Here is a 19313-nt window from a genome sequence, read left to right as displayed (position 1 = left end):
AGTACATTTTACTTCTTTCCAATTCTCTAGGGTATTCACAAGAACCAGGTACACCTTCTACTATGATGCTGCTTCAGAACAATAATTTGTTTTTTAATATATGGTAAGTATTCTTTTACACTTTTCCTCTGTAATATTTGCTGTTAATATCAGTTATTTCTTATTTGACTTCGCTCTCATTGAATGTTGTTCTCTCTTCAGGAACTCGAACAAGCGACTACTCAGCACGAAGTCAACTGAAGAATCCAACCTCCGTTGGATTAACTGCGCTGACTACGGTAACTGTTTTCTCTAACTAGCGTTAGCGGCACTGGAAATTCGTACTTAAACGCTCATTAAGATTTACACTTTAATAATATTCTCCGGTCTTCTGTGACGCTTCCTCTCTGGGTTGAATCCTTGGTGAAGTGCGCAGCTTCAATCTAGCGTGCGCGTCACCTGAACTCTGGCGATGACCTAATACAAAGACTAGACGGCGGACATCTTAGAATGCCGAATTCGCGTTAGCTCGGACCATGAACTCTTTACTGGGTTAATTCTTCCACAACTTGACCCTTTATGTTTAATTGCTGCCACTTGAGCTCCGTAGGTTCTGACAGCACCCTAGGTTCCATTCCAGCTAAAAAGGAGTCCGAAATATGAAAAAAAATTATTTCAATATGTACACCTTCCACATGATCTCTGCTCTTCATTTTACGTTTTCCACAAGTCATGACGAAGGTTTTACTAAGATTTAATATTAAGTCTTTTCCAGTTATAAATTGTGTGAAATTTTCAATTAAACATTGGAGCCCTTTTGCAGTACTTGATAACAGGACTGCATTGTCTTCATATATAAGTACCGGTGTCACACACATCCAGATTATTGGGGCATCAGCGTTTAGGCTCTGCAAAGGATAGGTCAACTTTATTAATATAAAGAGAAAATAAAAGAGGTGTAAGGACACAGCTTTGTCTAATGCCACGTGTAATTTTAAAATGATATGTGCATTCACCTTTCGGACTCTTGGAAGTTAGTAGAGCATACATTTGTGATAGGTAAGTTATAATGTCATGTGGGGCGCCCATCCTTTGCAACGTTTGCATATTTTTACGTAGTTAACTAGATCAAATGTGCTAGTGAAATCTACAAAACAAAGGTGTAGTTGACCTTCTTTGGCAAGGGTACATGTCCCTATAAATAATTCAAGGTTAACGCACTGCTCTACTGTCCCTATACCCCTTCTGAATCCATACTGGGAGTCAGTTATGATATTAATCTTGGTTACCCAGCTTTCCTAAAAGGATTCTGCCCATCAATTTCGATGTTTAGTCAAGTAGGGATATAGGGTGGTAGCATTTTGCGTTCCGTCACCTTTTTAAAAAATTGGGACTATGATGCTTTCCACCTAATGCTAGTCATTGTTTCTCATGTTTCCTCCTCTTTTTCTCTCCAAACAAGTCTGATACACCCTCCTGTTGATGAGCATGTAAAGATATTGATTTTGCCTTTTTGTTTTGACAAAGATTTTCTTGGCAATTTATAGAGGTGTACAATTAATCAAATGAGCTAATAAGAGGAAATGGGATGCAAGCTGACCGCACAATACACTTATCAACTCCTTCAGGGTGCTTGGGTTTAGTTTGTCAAACCCTCAGCTCAATTCTGGTTAGCTGTCCTTTCTCCCCCACATAGCTGACAATTTCACGTGTTACCCCATATTGTCCCTTCGGGATCTTCATTGAACCCTACCTTGTTCAACATTTACATCTAGCCTTTAGCGAAGATCGTTAAATTCCTGGGACTTGTGATTTTATTGTACACTGATGATACTCAGTGTGCTGTGACTCTTGGAAAATGCATTAGAAGACATGGCCAAGTTTAATGACGAAATGATTACTGTTGTAGAGTGGATGAGCAACAACTGTCTGTGTCTCAATGCGAAAAAACCTGAAATGCTTCCACTGGCGGCCTTCCTCCCTTTGGTAAAGTACAAAAAGAAGTGGTCCGAGTTATCAAACAATTGTGCACAGAAGTATTACTTCATACCAATGGACACCACATATAATTTGAGTACAGTAAATTTTAGTTTTAGATGCAGTATTTTTAATCAAAATGCATTTATTCACAGCTAAAGTTCACTCTTAGTAGCCTGCGAACAAGGAATTCATCATATTATGATCGGTGTTCATTCAATGTAATTGCAAACATTAAAAAGTGCTCTCAAAGTGAAAGAGGGAGGGGGAGTGTAGAGGTATGTGAGGGACTGGGTAAAGGTGGTGTGACATTGTTAACATCACAGTAAAATCAGATACGCCTTTACAATCAAGGTAGTATTAATGTTCCCCCAAACACATCACACATAGGTAAGGTACATTCTTTGCATTGGATCCTATGGTGTGTCAGGTTGGCGTAGTCTACGTTTCGACCCCTTGTGTGCCGAAGGGTTAGTACAGCCTCATGTTGGGGTCTTCATCAGGACAATGGTAGAGAGCCTATGAATCAATGTGGAAACTAATATTAGTCTACGTGGTGGGGTGGCTATAATTGTATCTGAAAATGTAGGAGTTACCTACATGAAACCAACGGTCAATCGATGTCCCGTCTAAGTGTGGGCTCGAGGGCGCTCTTATTGATTCTGAAATAGACAAAATTGGACAAAATCCTCAAAGGGCAGTTCTGGCTGGTGGGCCATCAACCTATGGTATATAGGGGAGGGACACTTACTTGGGCATGAGTCCTCATGTGGCAGCATGGAGCGGTTGGTAGCAGTGGAATTTCAATGTGGACGCCATGCTTTACTGGCACTGTTCTAAACATAATTGAAGGGCACCATGAGAGGCTGACACAAAGGGGGGCGGTACATAGTACTTCTTATTGCAACAATAGTGCATGCAAAAAAATCTACCCTCTTATTGTGCCTGCCGCATCTGCGGTGTGTATCTGAATCATGCAAATGAGCTGGTGAAGTGGTAAATTCGTGCATACTGGAACAAGGGTTCCAACAGCCACAATTTCCATTCATGGGATGGAACCCTGGCTTTATGCCCCCAGCACAATTCCAGAACCAATACCGACAGCCTTTTTTAGAGAACGGCCGGAGGGGCAGAGGCAAAAGAAGAGGCCACAACAGAGTGACCTGGGAAGAGGAGGATCCAGTAGCGAATCACACCCGCAGCAACCAACAGCCAGGAACGAGCGGGATTTGAGTTTGGTGACGAACTTATCGGATAGGTCCCTAACAACCACTGAAATCCAAGTACTGGAGAAAGGCTTAGGTTTTGTCCCGTTGGCTAGGCCGGACAAATTCAAATTACATTGTGAACTTGCAAGCTTTTTTCGAAAATTAAAACTCAAGGCATTCTTTGAAGGTAAGACAGACCCTAATGAGGCTGTCAGGAAAGGAGACACGGGACTCAGACTAAGTTCCACTTTCACCCCTCCTAACCACACTGTCCCGGCGGCTATCGCCGCCTTTGAGCAGGCCGTATCTAAGGATCTGGAGACACATCAAACTCCTAAGACCTTTGGTAACTTTAGCACAGCCGAACATCAAGCGTTACGGACGTTACAGAATGATACCTCTATAACCATAAAACCGGCAGACAAGGGCGGAGGGATAGTTATCCAGAACACCAGTGACTACGAAAAAACCTGTAATGACCTGCTGGGGGACACCAGAAACTACACCCTACTTACTATTGATCCTACATCAGATCTCACCAAAAGGATTACAAACCTGGTCCGCCATGCTGAGGAATGCGAACATCTGTCTAAAAACGAAGCAGACTTCCTAAACAATCCAAGCAAGGTGATTCCATACTTTTACACCTTGCCCAAGATGCACAAGAATCGATTGCCGCCACCAGGACGCCCCATCGTGTCAGGGATCGGTTCGCTTCTGGAGCCCTTGTCACAATTCTGTGACTACTTTTTGAAACCTCTAGTACAATCCACTCCCACGTACCTCAAAGACACCAAGAGCCTCTTAAAACTTTTATCAGAAATCACGTTCACTGAGAATTCAGTTACCCTAGTGACCCTCGATGTAGAAAGCCTTTACACAAGTATTCCACAGGACGATACCATCAATGTCCTGAGGAAATCTCTAGATTCCATCGAATGGAACTATCAGACACCAAAAACCTTCATCATTGAATGTGCCACCATAGCCCTCAAAGAGAATTTTTTCTCTTTCAAAGACAGGCTGTACCTTCAATGCTCAGGGACCTCGATGGGTAGTGTCTTTGCTCCCAGCGTGGCAGGATTATACGTTGCGGATTTTGAGGCCAAATTCATATTACCCCCCACTGCAGCGTTTTCCACTCACATGCTTCTTTGGAAGCGTTATATTGATGACATTCTGCTTCTCTGGACAGGGAGTGATGGCGAACTGGACACATTCCTGATCTGGATCAACACGCTAGATCATAACCTGAGATTCACAAACAACACTAGCAAAACAGACATTGTCTTCCTTGATGTGGTCATCTCTGCTGTTGGTACTGGGCTCACGACTAAGACCCACCATAAGCCTACAGCCAAAAACAATCTTCTTGATTTTAGAAGTTTTCATCCTCGCCCTCTCAAAGAGAATCTCCCTTATGGGCAATATCTGAGACTTAGAAGAAACTGTAGTGCCCTTTCTGATTTCAAGGAACAGTCAACCATTCTTACAGAGAAATTAAAAAACAGGGGTTACCCAGCTCCAATTCTGAATAAGGGTCTAAAAAGAGCGAGAAACCAACCTAGAGAGGCACTCTTGGCTGAAAAAGAAAAGAACCCGGATTCAATCCCACTGACGTGTGTAACAACATACAATAGTCTGTCCAATGTGATGAAAAAGACAATTAACAAACATTGGAATATCATCACATCCTGTAAAGAAAACTGGGAGAAACCACTTTTTTCTTTCAAAAAAGGTCGAAGCTTAAAAGATGCTCTAGTCCACACCAGGCCAAAAGAGAAACTTACCATCAATGCGCCATCGATAACAGCAGCGTGGGGCCTACCAAAAATTATTGGGCACTACCCTTGTTCGGACTGCGCGGTCTGCCACTTGACAGAAGCAACTAAAACCTTAGCATTGGAACCAGGGAAGGTCTGGGTACAGAGAGAACACACTAACTGTAACACAACGAATGTCGTGTATATGATCACCTGCACTTGCCAGCTTCGTTACATTGGCATGACTACTCGCAGGGTGAAACAGCGTATATGCGAACACCGAAGCAATATAAGGTGTAAGAAACTAACCACCAAGCTGAGCCGCCATTTCCTAGACAGCAATCACACACCCAATGATATGAGGTGGACTGTAATTGAAGCACTCCAAGGGACCACCAATATCACAAGCAGACTCTTTGAAAAAGAACAACGCTGGGTGTATCGCCTGGGGACTAATACCACCGGCCTTAACGATGATATCCCATGGAACACTGTATTATCCTGAGTGTCAATATGATAATCTGTTCCATCACTCTGCATTTTTTGCATTTTTCTTGACAAGGACAACTCTAAGCCAATTGCCTGTTCTGTGCTATTTGTCTTTTTGCTGTGTGTCTCTCTCTCCTCCTCCCCCCATCCTGGGAGTTATTGTTTTTGCCATGTGCCTTTGATGTGCATAGAATCCTATCACACTAATTCTACAGCACAGTATTACTGTTATTGTAGTGCACAACTAGGGCGCTATCTACTGACCTCATTAGTCGCCCTCTTTCCCAATTTCTTAATACTGGCTAAATACTGTACTGCTCATTATTTAGCGATATTGAACATCTAGCGCCTATATTCCAAAGAGTACTGCCCCATAACTACACGGTGTAATCAATCGCCCCACCGACCCGGGCCGGTGCGTGTCAAGCCTCCTCTGCAGGCGGGGGGCGGGCGCGTTCCTGGCCTCTCTTTGGCCTGACACGCCCACCAGGAAGGACGCGACGCCCTGTCAGGCTTCCTTGCGGCGGGGGGCGGGCGCGCTCCTAGCCTCTTCCTGGCCGGACACGCCCACCAGGAAGAACGCAACGCCCTGCTCCCTTGCTCTTATACTCACTCACCGGCCCCGCTCTCCATCGACGGGGTCCGGTTACGAGGGAGATCCTAGGTGTCTAAGCGGGCTGTGAGCATCAAGGGCGTGAGTGTTCCTGAACCACAACGCTGATCGGTTTGGAAACAGAGCTAAGTACTGCCCGTATATCGGGACCGAATGGCTAATACCTCTTTTTCATTTATAGGATGTGCCAATTTCGCTCCAACCCCCCTCCCGAGACCCATGGTGCAAGTAGCGCCAAATTTTAAAGTGAGATTTATGTATGTTATTACCAAACTAGGGGGTCACCGACCTTTTGGTCCATTGATCCCTTCAGAAGGAGTACATAGAGTGTGTTTTTAACCCATTTTCTTCCTAATTAAGTGTATTTTAAAACACCCTTATCACCCCACGTCCCAGAGTTACCGATATCATCCCTTCAGGGTTATGTGGATGGTGTTAAACCTACATGTTACTTTGGGCACACGAATTTTGCCACACCATAAGGAGCACGACAACCAAACGCAAGGGCATTTATTAATTATTGTGTGTTTGTGTTTGTATGTGTACTTTCACTTTACAGGTGCAGAAACACTCCCGAATTTGGAGTTTTTTTGGGATTGAGCATTTGCTCTCCCTTTTTTATGCACTTTTTCACCTACCTCTTTTCACTTTCACGTCCCTTGGTTAGGGTGGACGATTAGAGAGTCCATACCGCCGGGGTATAGTCCTGATGAATGCCTTGGTAAATTTAAGCCTCCAAATGGCAGAAACATGTTGACTGACTAATCTATCTACTGTATTTATCTGAATTTTACCATTCCTAATCCTTGGCAACCAAATTCAGACACATAATACCTGTTAAATCGTGTCTTAGGGATCATTTAATAAAATTTTTTTTTTTTTTTTGATACTCGTTTAGACACTTTTAATTTAACTCACCCTCACAACACGTCCTCCTTCACACAACCAGCTCCGCAGTCTTTCTGGCGTTGTAGCACACCAAAGAGGCACTCTGCCTCTTTGGTGGGGCCCGATGATGAAGCATGACACTGACTAGGTCGGTGTGTGAGGGCTTTCCTTTTCACCCTAAGTGAGTGTGTGATCCTTAAGTTATCTTGCTCCAATCTAGTGGCATGTTTGAGACTGATTTGGCCTCTCTCTTTTTGTTTATCAACAATGTCACACCACCTTTACCCAGTCCCTCACATACCTCTACACTTCCCCTCCCTCTTTCACTTCGAGAGCACTTTTTAATGTAATGAATTTGCAATTACATTGAATGAACACCGATCATAATATGATGAATTCCTTGTTCGCAGGCTACTAAGAGTGAACTTTAGCTGTGAATAAATGCATTTTGATTAAAAATACTGCATCTAAAACTAAAATTTACTGTACTCAAATTATATGTGGTGTCCATTGGTATGAAGTAATACTTCTGTGCACAATTGTTTGATAACTCGGACCACTTCTTTTTGTACTTTACACAAGGCCCAAGGTCCAGGAGTTTTTAGGGTAACCCCTTTACAACTTACACTTCCTCCCTTTGGTTTTACATCAAAAATATAGGAGTCTGGGTGGCTAATAACTTGGTCTTCCGTTTTTTGGCTCCTGCTTCTGGCTCTTGAGAAGCGTTAAACCGGTAATTGGCGTTTTTGATCTACACACGTCAAGTTTTCAATCTGTAGTAATTTGGTCCTGGCTGGACTATTGTAACACCTTGTGCCTAGGAGCCAAGAAAAGTGCAGCAGGCACAGGCTGCGGCAGCCAGGCCGCTCTTTCCCCTCCCCAAGTTCACTTCTGCCTCGTCTGCTTGTGAGTTGCACTGGCTCCCTGCGGACAGGCGCGTTTATTTTAAGACTCTTTGTACTGCTCAAGGAGCCTTCACTCCCAGGGGCGTTCTTCCTTCGTACGGCCAGACGCGCTCCGCCAACCTTAACCCCCGACCATTGTTCCCAGAGTGTGCGAGGAGGGGCGGGCCCAGGCTAGCTCCCTGGGAGATTCCCTCGCTCCATCTGCCACATGCACAACCGCCTGTTGTTTATCCATCCAACCCCTATCTTTCATCCATCCACCCCTTTCCACTCAATTTTTTTTAACCCCTTGCCTCATCCATTGACCCCTCGCCTCTCATCCATCAACCCATCGTCCCTCTCATCCGTCCACCCCTCTCCTCAATCCACCCCTCGCCTCTCATCCATTCACCCCTCTCCATCCTCCACCCCTCTCTCATCCATCCTCCGCCCCTCTCATCCATCCTCCACCCCTCTCTCATCCACCCCTCTCTCATCTCCACCCCCTGTCTCATCCATCCACCCCTCTCTCATCCATTCTCCCCTCCCTCTCCTCCACCCCTGTCTCATCCATCCACCCCTCTCACTCATCCATTCTCCCCTTTCTCCTCCACCCACCGCTCTCATCCGTTCTCCCCTCTCCTCCACCCACCCCTCTCATCCATTTTCCCCTCTCCTCCACCCACCCCTCTCATCCACCCCTGTCTCATCCATCCACCCCTCTCTCTCCTCCACCCACCCCTCTGTCTCATCCATCCCCTCTCATCCATTCTCATTCTCCCCTTTCTCCTCCACCCACCGCTCTCATCCATTCTCCCCTCTCCTCCACCCACCCCTCTCATCCATTTTCCCCTCTCCTCCACCCACCCCTCTCATCCATTTTCCCCTCCTCCACCCCTCTGTCTCATCCATCCACCCCTCTCACTCGTCCATTCTCCCCTCTCTCTCCCCTCCACCCCTGACTCATCCATTCTACCCTCTCTCCTCCACCCACCCCTCTCTCATCCAGCCTTCTGTCTCATCCATCCACCTCTTATTTATTTATTTCTGGTTTTTGTAAAGCGCAACACTCATCGCATGGGATATCACGGCGCTGTAAATCAAAAAAGAAAACTACTGAGGACCGTGTTGGGGAGTTAGTTTTTAGGGAAAAGGTGAGTTTTTAATTTTTGGCGGAATTGAAGGTAGTTTATAGTGTGTCTGAGGTCTACAGGTAACTCATTCAGACTCTCACTCATCCTTTCTCCCCTATCTCTCCTCCACCCACCCCTCTCACTCATCCACTCTCCCCTCTCTCATCCATCCACCCCTCTCTCTCCTCCACCCGTCTCATCCATCCACCCCTCTCACTCATCCATTCTCCCCTCTCACTCATCCATTCTCCCCTCTCTCATCCACCCCTCTCACTCATCCATTCTCCCCTCTCTCATCCACCCCTCTCACTCATCCATTCTCCCCTCTCTCATCCACCCCTCTCACTCATCCATTCTCCCCTCTCATCCACCCCTCTCACTCATCCATTCTCCCCTCTCCCATCCACCCCTCACTCGTCCATTCTCCCCTCTCTCATCCACCCCTCTCACTCATCCATTCTCCCCTCTCATCCACCCCTCTCACTCATCCATTCTCCCCTCTCATCCACCCCTCTCACTCATCCATTCTCCCCTCTCCCATCCACCCCTCACTCGTCCATTCTCCCCTCTCTCATCCACCCCTCTCACTCATCCATTCTCCTCTCCTCCACCCCTCACTCGTCCATTCTCCCCTCTCTCCACCACCCCTCTCCTGTCTCATCCACCCCTCTCCTGTCTCAACCACCCCTCTTCTCTCTCATCCACCCCTCTCTCCTCTCCTCCATCCCTATCTTCTCTCTCGGGCTGTGTGTCGGGGGTGCACTGTGGGGGAGGCCGCCTGGAAGAGCACCTCTTTCAGGGCCTGTGTACTGTGCTCAGGGCCTGTGTGTGGCCGGGGCCCTCGAGGGCCGGTGGACGGTGCTCAGGGAGCGGAAGCAGGCCTCTGTACGGCCGGAGCCCGGTGATCCGTGCTCGGGGCCTTGGTTTGGCCGGTGATCCGTGCTCGGGGCCTTGGTTTGGCCGGTGATCCGTGCTCGGGGCCTTGGTTTGGCCGGTGATCAGGGCTCGGGGCCTTTGTTTGGCCGGTGATCAGGGCTCGGGGCCTTTGTTTGGCCGGTGATCCGGGCTCGGGGCCTTGGTTTGGCCGGTGATCCGGGCTCGGGGCCTTGGTTTGGCCGGTGATCAGGGCTCGGGGCCTTGGTTTGGCCGGTGATCAGGGCTCGGGGCCTTTGTTTTCGGTGAGCCGGGGTCTTTGTTTTCGGTGAGCCGGGGTCTTTGTTTTCGGTGAGCCGGGGTCTTTGTTTTCGGTGAGCCGGGGTCTTTGTTTTCGGTGAGCCGGGGCCTTTGTTTGGCCGGTGATCAGGGCTCGGGGCCTTGGTTTGGCCGGTGATCCGGGCTCGGGGCCTATGTGTGGCCGGTGATCCGGGCTCGGGGCCTTTGTTTTCGGTGAGCCGGGGCCTTTGTTTTCGGTGAGCCGGGGCCTCAGGTGAGGCGCGCGGCCTCCCTCCCACGCATGCCCTGCGGGCGGGGCCGCTCCGTGTGGTGTCACCCTTTGTCCCTCTTCTCTTTCCACCACTCGTGGGGCGGCGGGCTGGCAGTGCGACCCTAGTCCTTCTCTTGTTTCACCGACCCTTTGGAGTGGTCGGCGTCACGTACGCGGCCTGATGTCATTACGCCGGTGGGCGGCGCTTGTCCTTTATAAGGGAGCGTGCGTTCTGTTCTCGGTCTTCGCTTCCTGAGTGTCTGAACTTCACCTTCGTCTTTGAGCACCAAGAGCGGGTAAGTGAGGCCTCGGGGCCGCTGCTGCCGCCGCCGCGGGTCATCTGATGGTACTGGCGCGGGTTCCTTGCTGCTGCTCTGGGGTGTCCGGCCTCTGCATGCTTCTTGTGTCCGCACTGTGCCTCCCTTTCTTGCGTGGGTGGGATTCCTGCTCGTTTGGTCGCGGTGGGTTCTTGTCTGTCCTGGAGGTGGAGGCAGTTATCTTGGGTCGGATGTCCGGAGGAGGCCTCCGTGAGGGATCCGTGTCCTGCCCCGGGGTTCTCTTGTTTTGTTTATCCGCGTCCGTTGTAAAGGAGGGGCGGGAGCGGGGGTCGCGCGCTCTAAGATGGCCGCCGGGTCACGTGCCCACAAGTGCGCCACAGTCAGCCGCGAGATGGCGGCCGCCGCCATTTTGTTTGCTTATTGCCGCGCGCCTCCGGGGAGTGTGCTGCGGCGCGGGGGCCCGGTCACTACGGAGGCCCCGGGGGACGGGAGCGCGGCTGCCGTGCGCGCCCCGGACTCACCCCCCCTCAGACTCACGCCCCTCGCTCTTTGTCCGCAGGAACATGTCTTCTTCAGATGACGGAAAGATCTTCGTGGGCGGCCTGAGCTTCGACACCAACGAGCAGGACCTGGAGCAGCAGTTCTGCAAGTACGGCGCCATCTCCGAAGGTGAGTCTGGAGCCCCCCTCCACCCCGGGTCCGAGGAGAGCTCCTCCCCGGGGAGCCCCGCACTGACCCTCGCCACACCCCGGGCGAGACTCGCCCCCGCCGGGGAGCCCCGCACTGACCCCCCTTCTCTCTCCCCTGCAGTGGTGGTGATCAAGGACCGCGAGACGCAGCGCTCCCGGGGCTTCGGATTCGTCACTTTTGAGAACCAGGAAGATGCGAAGGACGCGCTGAAGGGCATGGACGGCAAGGTGAGCCCCCCACCCCCCAATAGACCTTTGAACCCCCTCTCCCAGACCCCGCTGGCCGCACCCTAACCATCTCTCTCTCCACAGACCCTCGACGGACGACAGATCCGAGTGGACCAGGCCGGCAAGTCCGACAGGAGCCGGGGCGGCTACAGAGGAGGCTATGGAGGCAGCGGCGGCGGACGGGGCTACTCCCGCGGCGGCCGAGGGCGAGGTAAGGCCGCGGCGCGTGTCCGGCCAGATCCTATCATGCGCCCCCATGCTCTTATCTCACCTTTCTAAACACATCCAGGCTTTAGGCCATCTCTGCGCCCCTCTGGGCTTTATCCCACCTTCTTGACGCCTCTGGGCTCAAGCGCCATGGGCTTTAAGCGCCCACCACCTCTCGTGGCTCCCACAGATCCTATCATGCCCACTGTTGTACCCCAGATTTTATCCTGCGCCCTTCCTGTTTTACCCACATCCCCTGGCGCCCCATGACTAACCCACTTCTCTCACCGTGCAGGCGGAGACAGCTATGGCGGTGGAAGCCGATTTGAGTCCAGGAGCAGCGGCGGGTACGGAGGCGGTGGATACAGCGGCGGATACAGCTCCAGGGACTCTTACAGCAGGTAAGCGCCTAGAGGCGAGCTGTAGCTCGAAGGGCTGGGGCTGCTGTGGTATCACGGTTTGGACTCCATCTCACTCACCGGTCCTCTTCTCTTTCCTCAGCGGCGGTGGCCGAAGCAGCGGGTATGGAGGCGGCTCCTACAGAGACAGCTACGACAACTAAACGGTGAGTGATTCTGGGCGCTGGGGCGAGGGCTGTGGGGGGGTGAAGAAACATCAGAAGGTGCGCATGCGGAAGTTATAGCATTACACAAATTGCAGAACTCGACAGGAAATAAACGTAAAAAGAAAGACCACCTAATAATGAGACATTAGAATATGAGAATAACCCATTACAGAGTGTCTGGAGCTTGTAAACATTGCTGCGTCAACTTTATATCACTCGTCACCTTTCAGTGCCTTTACAATCTGCCTGCTTCTTGTCCTCAGCTCGCAACGATAACAATCTTCTCGACTCAAGATCGTCCTTCCAATGGCTGTATTTATAAAGATTTTTGGAGCCTCGCTGATTCGTTGTCCCGTACCTGCTTTTTATTGTATTAATTTGTCTGCTCGTGTAAAATATGCAATGTTTTCTTAAACAGTTCTGTAAACGCACTCGGTATTTTTCTCGAGAGCAGACTTACATGGCCCAGATTACTTTACGCCTATAAACTTCTACTGTTACCTGTTGTGGATCCCGTAGACACGAGTGCATCAATGTTGACGTTTTACAATTTATGCATAGTTAAAGGGGCCTGTTACTGCAGGTGACCGTGCTTACATTCCTACTATCAGACCTCCTATGGAAGGTCTAGTTTTTTTTTGTTTTCCCCATAAAAAGTGAATTTTTGAATTGGTTCAAAGTTGTATTCGTTCAATTTCTTGGTGGCTTCACGGAGCCTATTAAAAATCTGAAACTCTACATTTGCATTTTCAATTTGTTCAATCAGACCACATGAAATGTTAATACACTTGTTAATTGTTACTGTGATCCTTGACGTGACTTGTACAGTACGTCGTGCTACACTGGTTTCACGCCTTTTTGGCTAAAGGCGAGTCTTGCTGGCTGGCCCATCACGTGGTTCAGCGCAGCGTTTCAGAAACCGACACGAGAAGGAACATGGAGTAAGGTGGTTCCTTGACAGAGGCCTCGACCGCATCTGTTCATACAATTTAAAATGATTCAAGTACTTGACATGCCAAGCTCCTTCACTTCAGGCGTGGTGGTGAGCGACTGGATTATCTGGCTGGGCTAAAATACCAGCCAAACGAGTTTTCTGGTATCACTCGTGCAGTTCATGCAAAGAGCCCCATTGAAAGCGGCCTCAGTGGCGATGCGTGCGGGGTTTGGTGTGGTAAACGCCCAAACCTGTAAGTGGGTGCAGTATTACCAGTTTCTGGCGCCCCTCACTTAAAAGCATGTCGCCGTTGCGGTGACCTTATTTGCTGTCTGAATTGGCAGTTTTATGTGGGCAGTCAGACTTTGGATCATTGTAACTGGGTGGCATGGCATCATCCGCTCTGGGCCAAGTGCAAATGCCTGGTCGTGGGTTTGTGAATGCCCTAAACTTGAATTGCCTGCTGGAGCATGAAAAGGCGTAGCAACCTTCACAAAGAGAATGACCGGCAGCGACTCTGAGGCAGGCCGATCAATCATTTGTGGTAACTAGTTTGTTCACAACCTGTAGCTGTGAAAACAGCCTGAAGTCCACTGCTTCACAGGGGTTCAGGACCAGCTGGCCATCTCCTGATCGAATGGGATTGGCCATATTTAAGAGGGTTTCACGCTGCTGACGAGTTGATTGCTATCTTGGGTGGGGTCTGCAATGAGGGTGCGACATACTCTTGACTTCATCTCTTTCAGCAGTTGGAAGATGGTGCGGTTCACTGCATTGGTTGCAGTAGCAGCGGGTACCGCATCTTGGAAGACTGCCGGCCTGGTTGAATCGGTAAGGTATGGCTTGGTGGGAGGCTATCCACATAACTGAGGGGGGGGGGGGAATTAAAAGGATGGCTGTGACGAAGTTCCACAGAGCACTATTTTTGTGCAGACTAGCCATTGGTTTCTCATGGCTGCTAGAATTCTGTTGAGTTAAATCCTTTACAGAAATCGTTAAACCGATATTTCCAAACGGAGTAAGTTAAATGCATGCTTGTTTAGGGTGGGAGGAGACCTGGATAGTGGTGCTCATAAGGTACGGGACACAAAGACATAATGAACTTTAAGGATCGAGCCTACTTGAAATGAGGGGGAGCCGTTGAGTCAGGAGTTCTCTGGACCGCACCAGAGAAGTGGTCTGAGCACTCGCACGCTTCTGTAGCATGCTCGAGTGTTTTTAGCAGTGTCTGTTATAGTACTGTTACACTACAAGTGTACTGAGGGCATACTTTGTTTTCGTTTTTGCAGATTGCCAGAAAGAGTAACATGTGGAAGGCTGGGACACATTACAACTAACTTTCTTGAATTCTTTGTTATACTGGCCAGTTAACGACGGTTTTGTACTTCGATTTTTATTAGCGGATGAGCCCTCTATATTAACTGGTAGGTACCACCTATGTTATGACCTGGTAACATGTGAACGGGGAACATTATGTAAAGCGAAGGTATTCATGGCTGGAAATTATACTTAGGGCCATTTGATTCTAGCGGAGTGATCTATATTGGCGACGTAAAAAATCCACGCTACACCTTTGCATGCTGAACAAATTTAAAACTTGTACAGCATTTGATTGAAGACGAGAATAACCTAATACTAACTTATAAACCACACCAGTAAATCTAGCGTTCCAGCCGTGAACACAGTCTATATGGTAAATTGACAGTGAGGGGATTATTTGGAAAGTATTGCACACTAAACTTGCATACGTTTTATGTCCAATGTTCTGAGAGGTTAGTGAGTTGCTCACTTAACATTGAGCGTTGTATCCTTTTAGAAATAATCCTTGCTATCGTCATTAAGATATAAAAATAATGCATTATACAAAATACCTTTCAATAAAGAGTTTGACTAACCTAAATCGTGTCCGTCTTTATTAACTAAAACGAAGCTTTGAAGACCATTCACTGCCATCCTAGGCTACAGCAGAAGTTGCATCTTTAGGAGTGTTTGGGTCGTGCAAAAAGTTCGGTGGAGGGGGTTTGGTTGCATTTGGGCTGGGGGGTGGAAGCAGCTGGACATAATCTGAAACCCTTTCAGTCCCAGGAACGTCCGCAAACTCCTAGCAATCGCGGAACTCTCACCTCTCACTGATTGCAACCCCCCCCCCCCCACATTATCCATTGCCAACGCAGGAGGCTTTGCAGGCAGGTTGTCTTTGTGGCGGTTGCCCTGTATGAATTGAGACCACCACAGCTGGGAGAAGCCCCCCCCACCCCCCGGGTTCTCGATGGCCCTGAATATGGGGGTCCCCAAGATCATGTACGTGCCTGGTTTCTTACTCTGGGCCTCTAAGGAGGGCTCCCTGCTAGCCCACTCATGTGTATTTGTTGGAAAGTGGGTTATTGGTAGAGGGTAAATGTAGGTCTGCCACTGGCAGGCAATAAGGCCACTAACACATAATAGGACTCAGCATAGGTCTTACAAAATGATTCCTTTGCTCAACCCTTGGTAACGTGGCTGCGAGCAGACAGGCATGTAAAGCATTTAAAAACACCATTTCAGTAAATGATGAAGACAACACAAAATAAAAATCAGACACCAATTTATAAAAATAGGTGATGTTTTTATCTTTTAAATGACACCAAAACCAAAATAATCCACTGTAGGGAACCTGATATATGATTTTTTTTTAAGATGAGTCACTTAGTGCTTAGAAACCAACAGCGCCCCTTTAAGTCTTTTCGTTTGCTGTCAGGGACACTTTTATAAATTGCTCTGAAGAATTCTTACCACTGTAGTGGGCCGCCTTCTTCAGCAAGCGGGGTCCAGTTAGAACACCTTCCTGGTGTTCTGCTTGCAGGTCCCAAAGTATCCAACACGCAATCTAAGGTTCTGGGATCTCCAAGAGAGTCCTTGAAAATGTGAACCTTCAATGCTGCAATCCACTTGAACAAAACCCTTAAATCCACTGTACTCCAGGTTTGGAATTCTTTTTGGGGCTGTCCAGGTGAGCTCTGTTAACCTGTAGCTTGCAGGGAGTCCACGCTTAGTCCTTTGGCAGCAAGGTAATCCACAGGGCTGCAGTTTTACTTGGTGCAGTCTTCAGAGGTCAGGCCTTTAGTCTTCGCAGCAGGGCACTTATTGCTTCATTCAGTTTCAAGCAGCAGATCTGGAGGGCTCTGCCCCTCTCAGATACTTATTCAAAATTCTCTGGGTCAAGCACCAGGTCACTGCTGACCAATGAGAGCAGGGCAACTCCTAGTTATGACCACATCCTGTGGAGTGTCGTTAGTTTGTCCCAGAATGCATCATCCTTCCAAATCCATAATGGCTGATCCTCCAGCAAGGAGGGGTAAGAGCTGGCTAAACGCACCCCCTGGGATATCTCATTTCCATGGACCATCCCAGTAACCTCTGCAAATTCCTTTCTTAAGCCTAGTCCTGACTCTGGGTCACAACTGTCATTGTGGACTAAAACCCAGGCCTCCCCTCTTGCCTTTGAAGAGCGTAGTTTACGATGCCACCTCCTGGCCTGGAATTCCTATAGATCCGATCACTGCCCTCCCAGCAGCCTGGCTAATTCACTTACATCTGACCAATCAGGGCAGACCACTGAAAGGCTGAATTTGGACTTACAAACAAAGTCTCATAACTTATTGTATGTACACTTTAGGAGAAATTCAACAAAATAATATTGTTGGATTTACTACGACCATTCTGGGAAGTCTTTGAATGGTCCGGCTAGTCCTCCTATCAATATTTAGTAATCAATCACTGCCTCCCATGTTAACCTAAGGGCCATGTGGTTTGCAATGGGGAAAATGACTTGCGCCACTTTTGTAGCACCAGGGCTTCTAAAACCATATTTTATAAGTATTTCCCAAATTTCTACCGGACCCCCACCCCCTGTGCAACTAGGGGAGACTTCAGGGGTTCTGAATCGGCAGAAATATTGCAGATCACCCATACCCAATTCTTCCAGCATCAAAGTCGAATTTGAGCACCTCTTTAAGACAATGTGGGGAGTGAAATATAAAAATTCACTTTACCCAGGTTTCTAAACTCATTTTCTAAGGCCACCCCTGGGATACCTAGGGGTGACCCTGGGGGTCCCTAATATGCAAAAACATGGTAGGTTTTTAATTTTTAAGGGCCCCTACCCTTAAAGTCGAGTTTGGGCACAATTTAAGGTTTAAAAGCTGTCCAGGCCACCAGTGCAGCTTTTGAACTGACCTCAGGCTTCAGCACTGCACACATGCTGATGCAGAGAATCTGCTGGATTAACTGCCATGCCCCAGGATACTGGAGACTTCTAGGTAGTTTCAATCCCCTGCCCTATTCCATACTAGGGGCTTAGGTGGTAGGTCATGCCAACTACAGGGGTACCCCACCATACTATAGTGTACCCTAGTGTATGTTGAGTGTCAACTGTGTTCTAATGTGTTCCTTTTAGCTTGGCACGGGCCCTGGGCCTGGTTAAACAGAGCTCAGGGTCAGTCAGTTACCACCAGTTCCAGTCAGCAAAAAGTTGGGGGGTGCCCAGGGCACTGGATGATTTTGCAACAGTTATTCTGTGGAAGCAGCAAGGGGGACGTGCACTCCTTGGGTTGCGATCAAATTATTTCCCACATTACTGTTTGGCTGCTTTCTACCATATTGGGCACGTTTTGCTCCTGCTGGTGTCTACAAGTCACATGGATCCTTTTCCTCTGCCATGCTGCTCCCCGAGGTGGCACACTACTGGTTCCCTGAACTAGCTCTGTTTACTTGTCCTCTCCTGGTGAGGGCGCTGAAGTCCCAGCTTTTCCTTGGTGTACAATGAGATCACCTTTTCTGGCCTGGGCCTCTGCTTGGCCCTGAAGAGGAACGCACTGGTCCTGAATTCATATGTAGACTGTGCTTGAACTGAAGCCCACCCTGTACACTGGGGCGGACCCCGGAAACCCATGACCAATTCTAGGCTCGTTCTGGGATAGCTGTAGATTGCACCAGAGTCTCCCTTACCTCTGGGAGCCTCGGCTTCAACCCCTTGCAAACTCTACAGTCCTCTTCTGGATTGGCTCCAGAGGGCTGAGCTCGCTCTTGTGTTCAGTGGGCCTGGCTGTTCTAAACCTGGTAGAGTGTGACCCCCTTGTAGAAAATTCATATTTTCTTCCTCCAGAAAACCCTTCCTGTCTACAATCCTGATGCCGTTTTAACAATTCTAATCGCGTGCACAAAGGCCTGCTGGCCACACATCCGTGTCCTGACTTGTGTATAATTGGCTTCAACCCAGTTGGCACAAGCCACCTTGTTTGCAGTCCCATGTGAATATTACCCACCAGGGTTTGCAGTTCACTGTTGTGCCAGCCTTTTTTTTCTTCATACTTTCCAATGTGTCTACTGAAAGCGTCACATTTCACAGTGCTTGTTCCTGGCTTACTAAACATGCAAATTTCCAATGCTTCGTAAATCCTGTATATTCTGCATCTCCATAACCTTATTGCTCTTTTATTCCTTCCCCCCCCCACCCTGGTGCCCTTGCTTCCACATACACTCATCCTTCCTCCCCAATCCTTTTTATGATGTTACCCATGTCATTGGACCTCCAGTTCAACTTGTGTGACAGCCATCTTATCCGGCAGCTGGGCCATGGCAGTCTTTCTGACTGCTCCTCAATGCAGTATGGGTGAGTAACGTCTGGTTGTGCTATCTGCGGGACCGTCACTATAAAAATCCCTTAGCCAATAACCTAAAATATTAAGCAAACTTGAGCAACTTAGTGTTCTTAGTGGACAGAGAAAACAGGTGGTGTCAGTTCTGGTACCAGCTGACAAACGCTCGAGGGCTGATAAGGTGTGTAAATGTTTGTACAACAGCACTGGTGCATGTGCTTGGGTCATATGACACTCTTGTGCGAACTATTCAGTGTGCTGAAATCATGTCTGATAAATGCCTCAACTGTATAAAAAGGTGCAGGTCGCATTGCTGGTCTGACCCATGAAGTTCATGCTTGCTTGGGTGATCCTCTTGCGTTGCCCCAAATAATTTTTGACAAGGCTGCCTTAATCAATTTTGTCGCTACGGGCAGTAC

At 48.5% G+C, this 19313-nt stretch overlaps 2 protein-coding genes across 3 annotated transcripts in view; both read left to right on the top strand.

The window, feature by feature from the left end:
• LOC144798962 (cold-inducible RNA-binding protein B-like) overlaps positions 1-1961 on the top strand; it is an 88281-nt gene extending 86320 nt beyond the window's left edge. Inside the window, exons 7-8 of the transcript XR_013603714.1 lie at positions 31-103; positions 202-1961. The gene's annotated coding sequence lies outside the window, so the exon portion shown is untranslated. The remainder of the gene's footprint in view (positions 1-30; positions 104-201) is intronic.
• An 8557-nt stretch (positions 1962-10518) lies between these two features.
• Positions 10519-19313, top strand: part of LOC144799216 (cold-inducible RNA-binding protein B-like) — a 45461-nt gene continuing 36666 nt past the window's right edge. Inside the window, exons 1-7 of one of the 2 annotated variants that reach the window (XM_078670488.1) lie at positions 10519-10653; positions 11195-11304; positions 11446-11552; positions 11637-11763; positions 12055-12160; positions 12261-12324; positions 12588-13062. In XM_078670488.1, coding sequence (XP_078526614.1) covers positions 11199-11304; positions 11446-11552; positions 11637-11763; positions 12055-12160; positions 12261-12321 — 507 coding nt within the window. In that variant the 5' untranslated portion in view covers positions 10519-10653; positions 11195-11198 and the 3' untranslated portion in view covers positions 12322-12324; positions 12588-13062. Of the gene's footprint in view, positions 10654-11194; positions 11305-11445; positions 11553-11636; positions 11764-12054; positions 12161-12260; positions 12325-12587; positions 13063-19313 lie in introns of those variants that run through there. The other variant, XM_078670489.1, reaches the window with a different exon arrangement.

Source organism: Lissotriton helveticus, chromosome 12 (assembly GCF_964261635.1).
Source record: "Lissotriton helveticus chromosome 12, aLisHel1.1, whole genome shotgun sequence".
In the NCBI taxonomy this organism is placed as follows: Eukaryota; Metazoa; Chordata; class Amphibia; order Caudata; family Salamandridae; genus Lissotriton; species Lissotriton helveticus.
The sequence above is the reverse complement of the archived record's forward strand: the minus strand, read 5'-3'. Positions and strand labels throughout refer to the sequence as shown.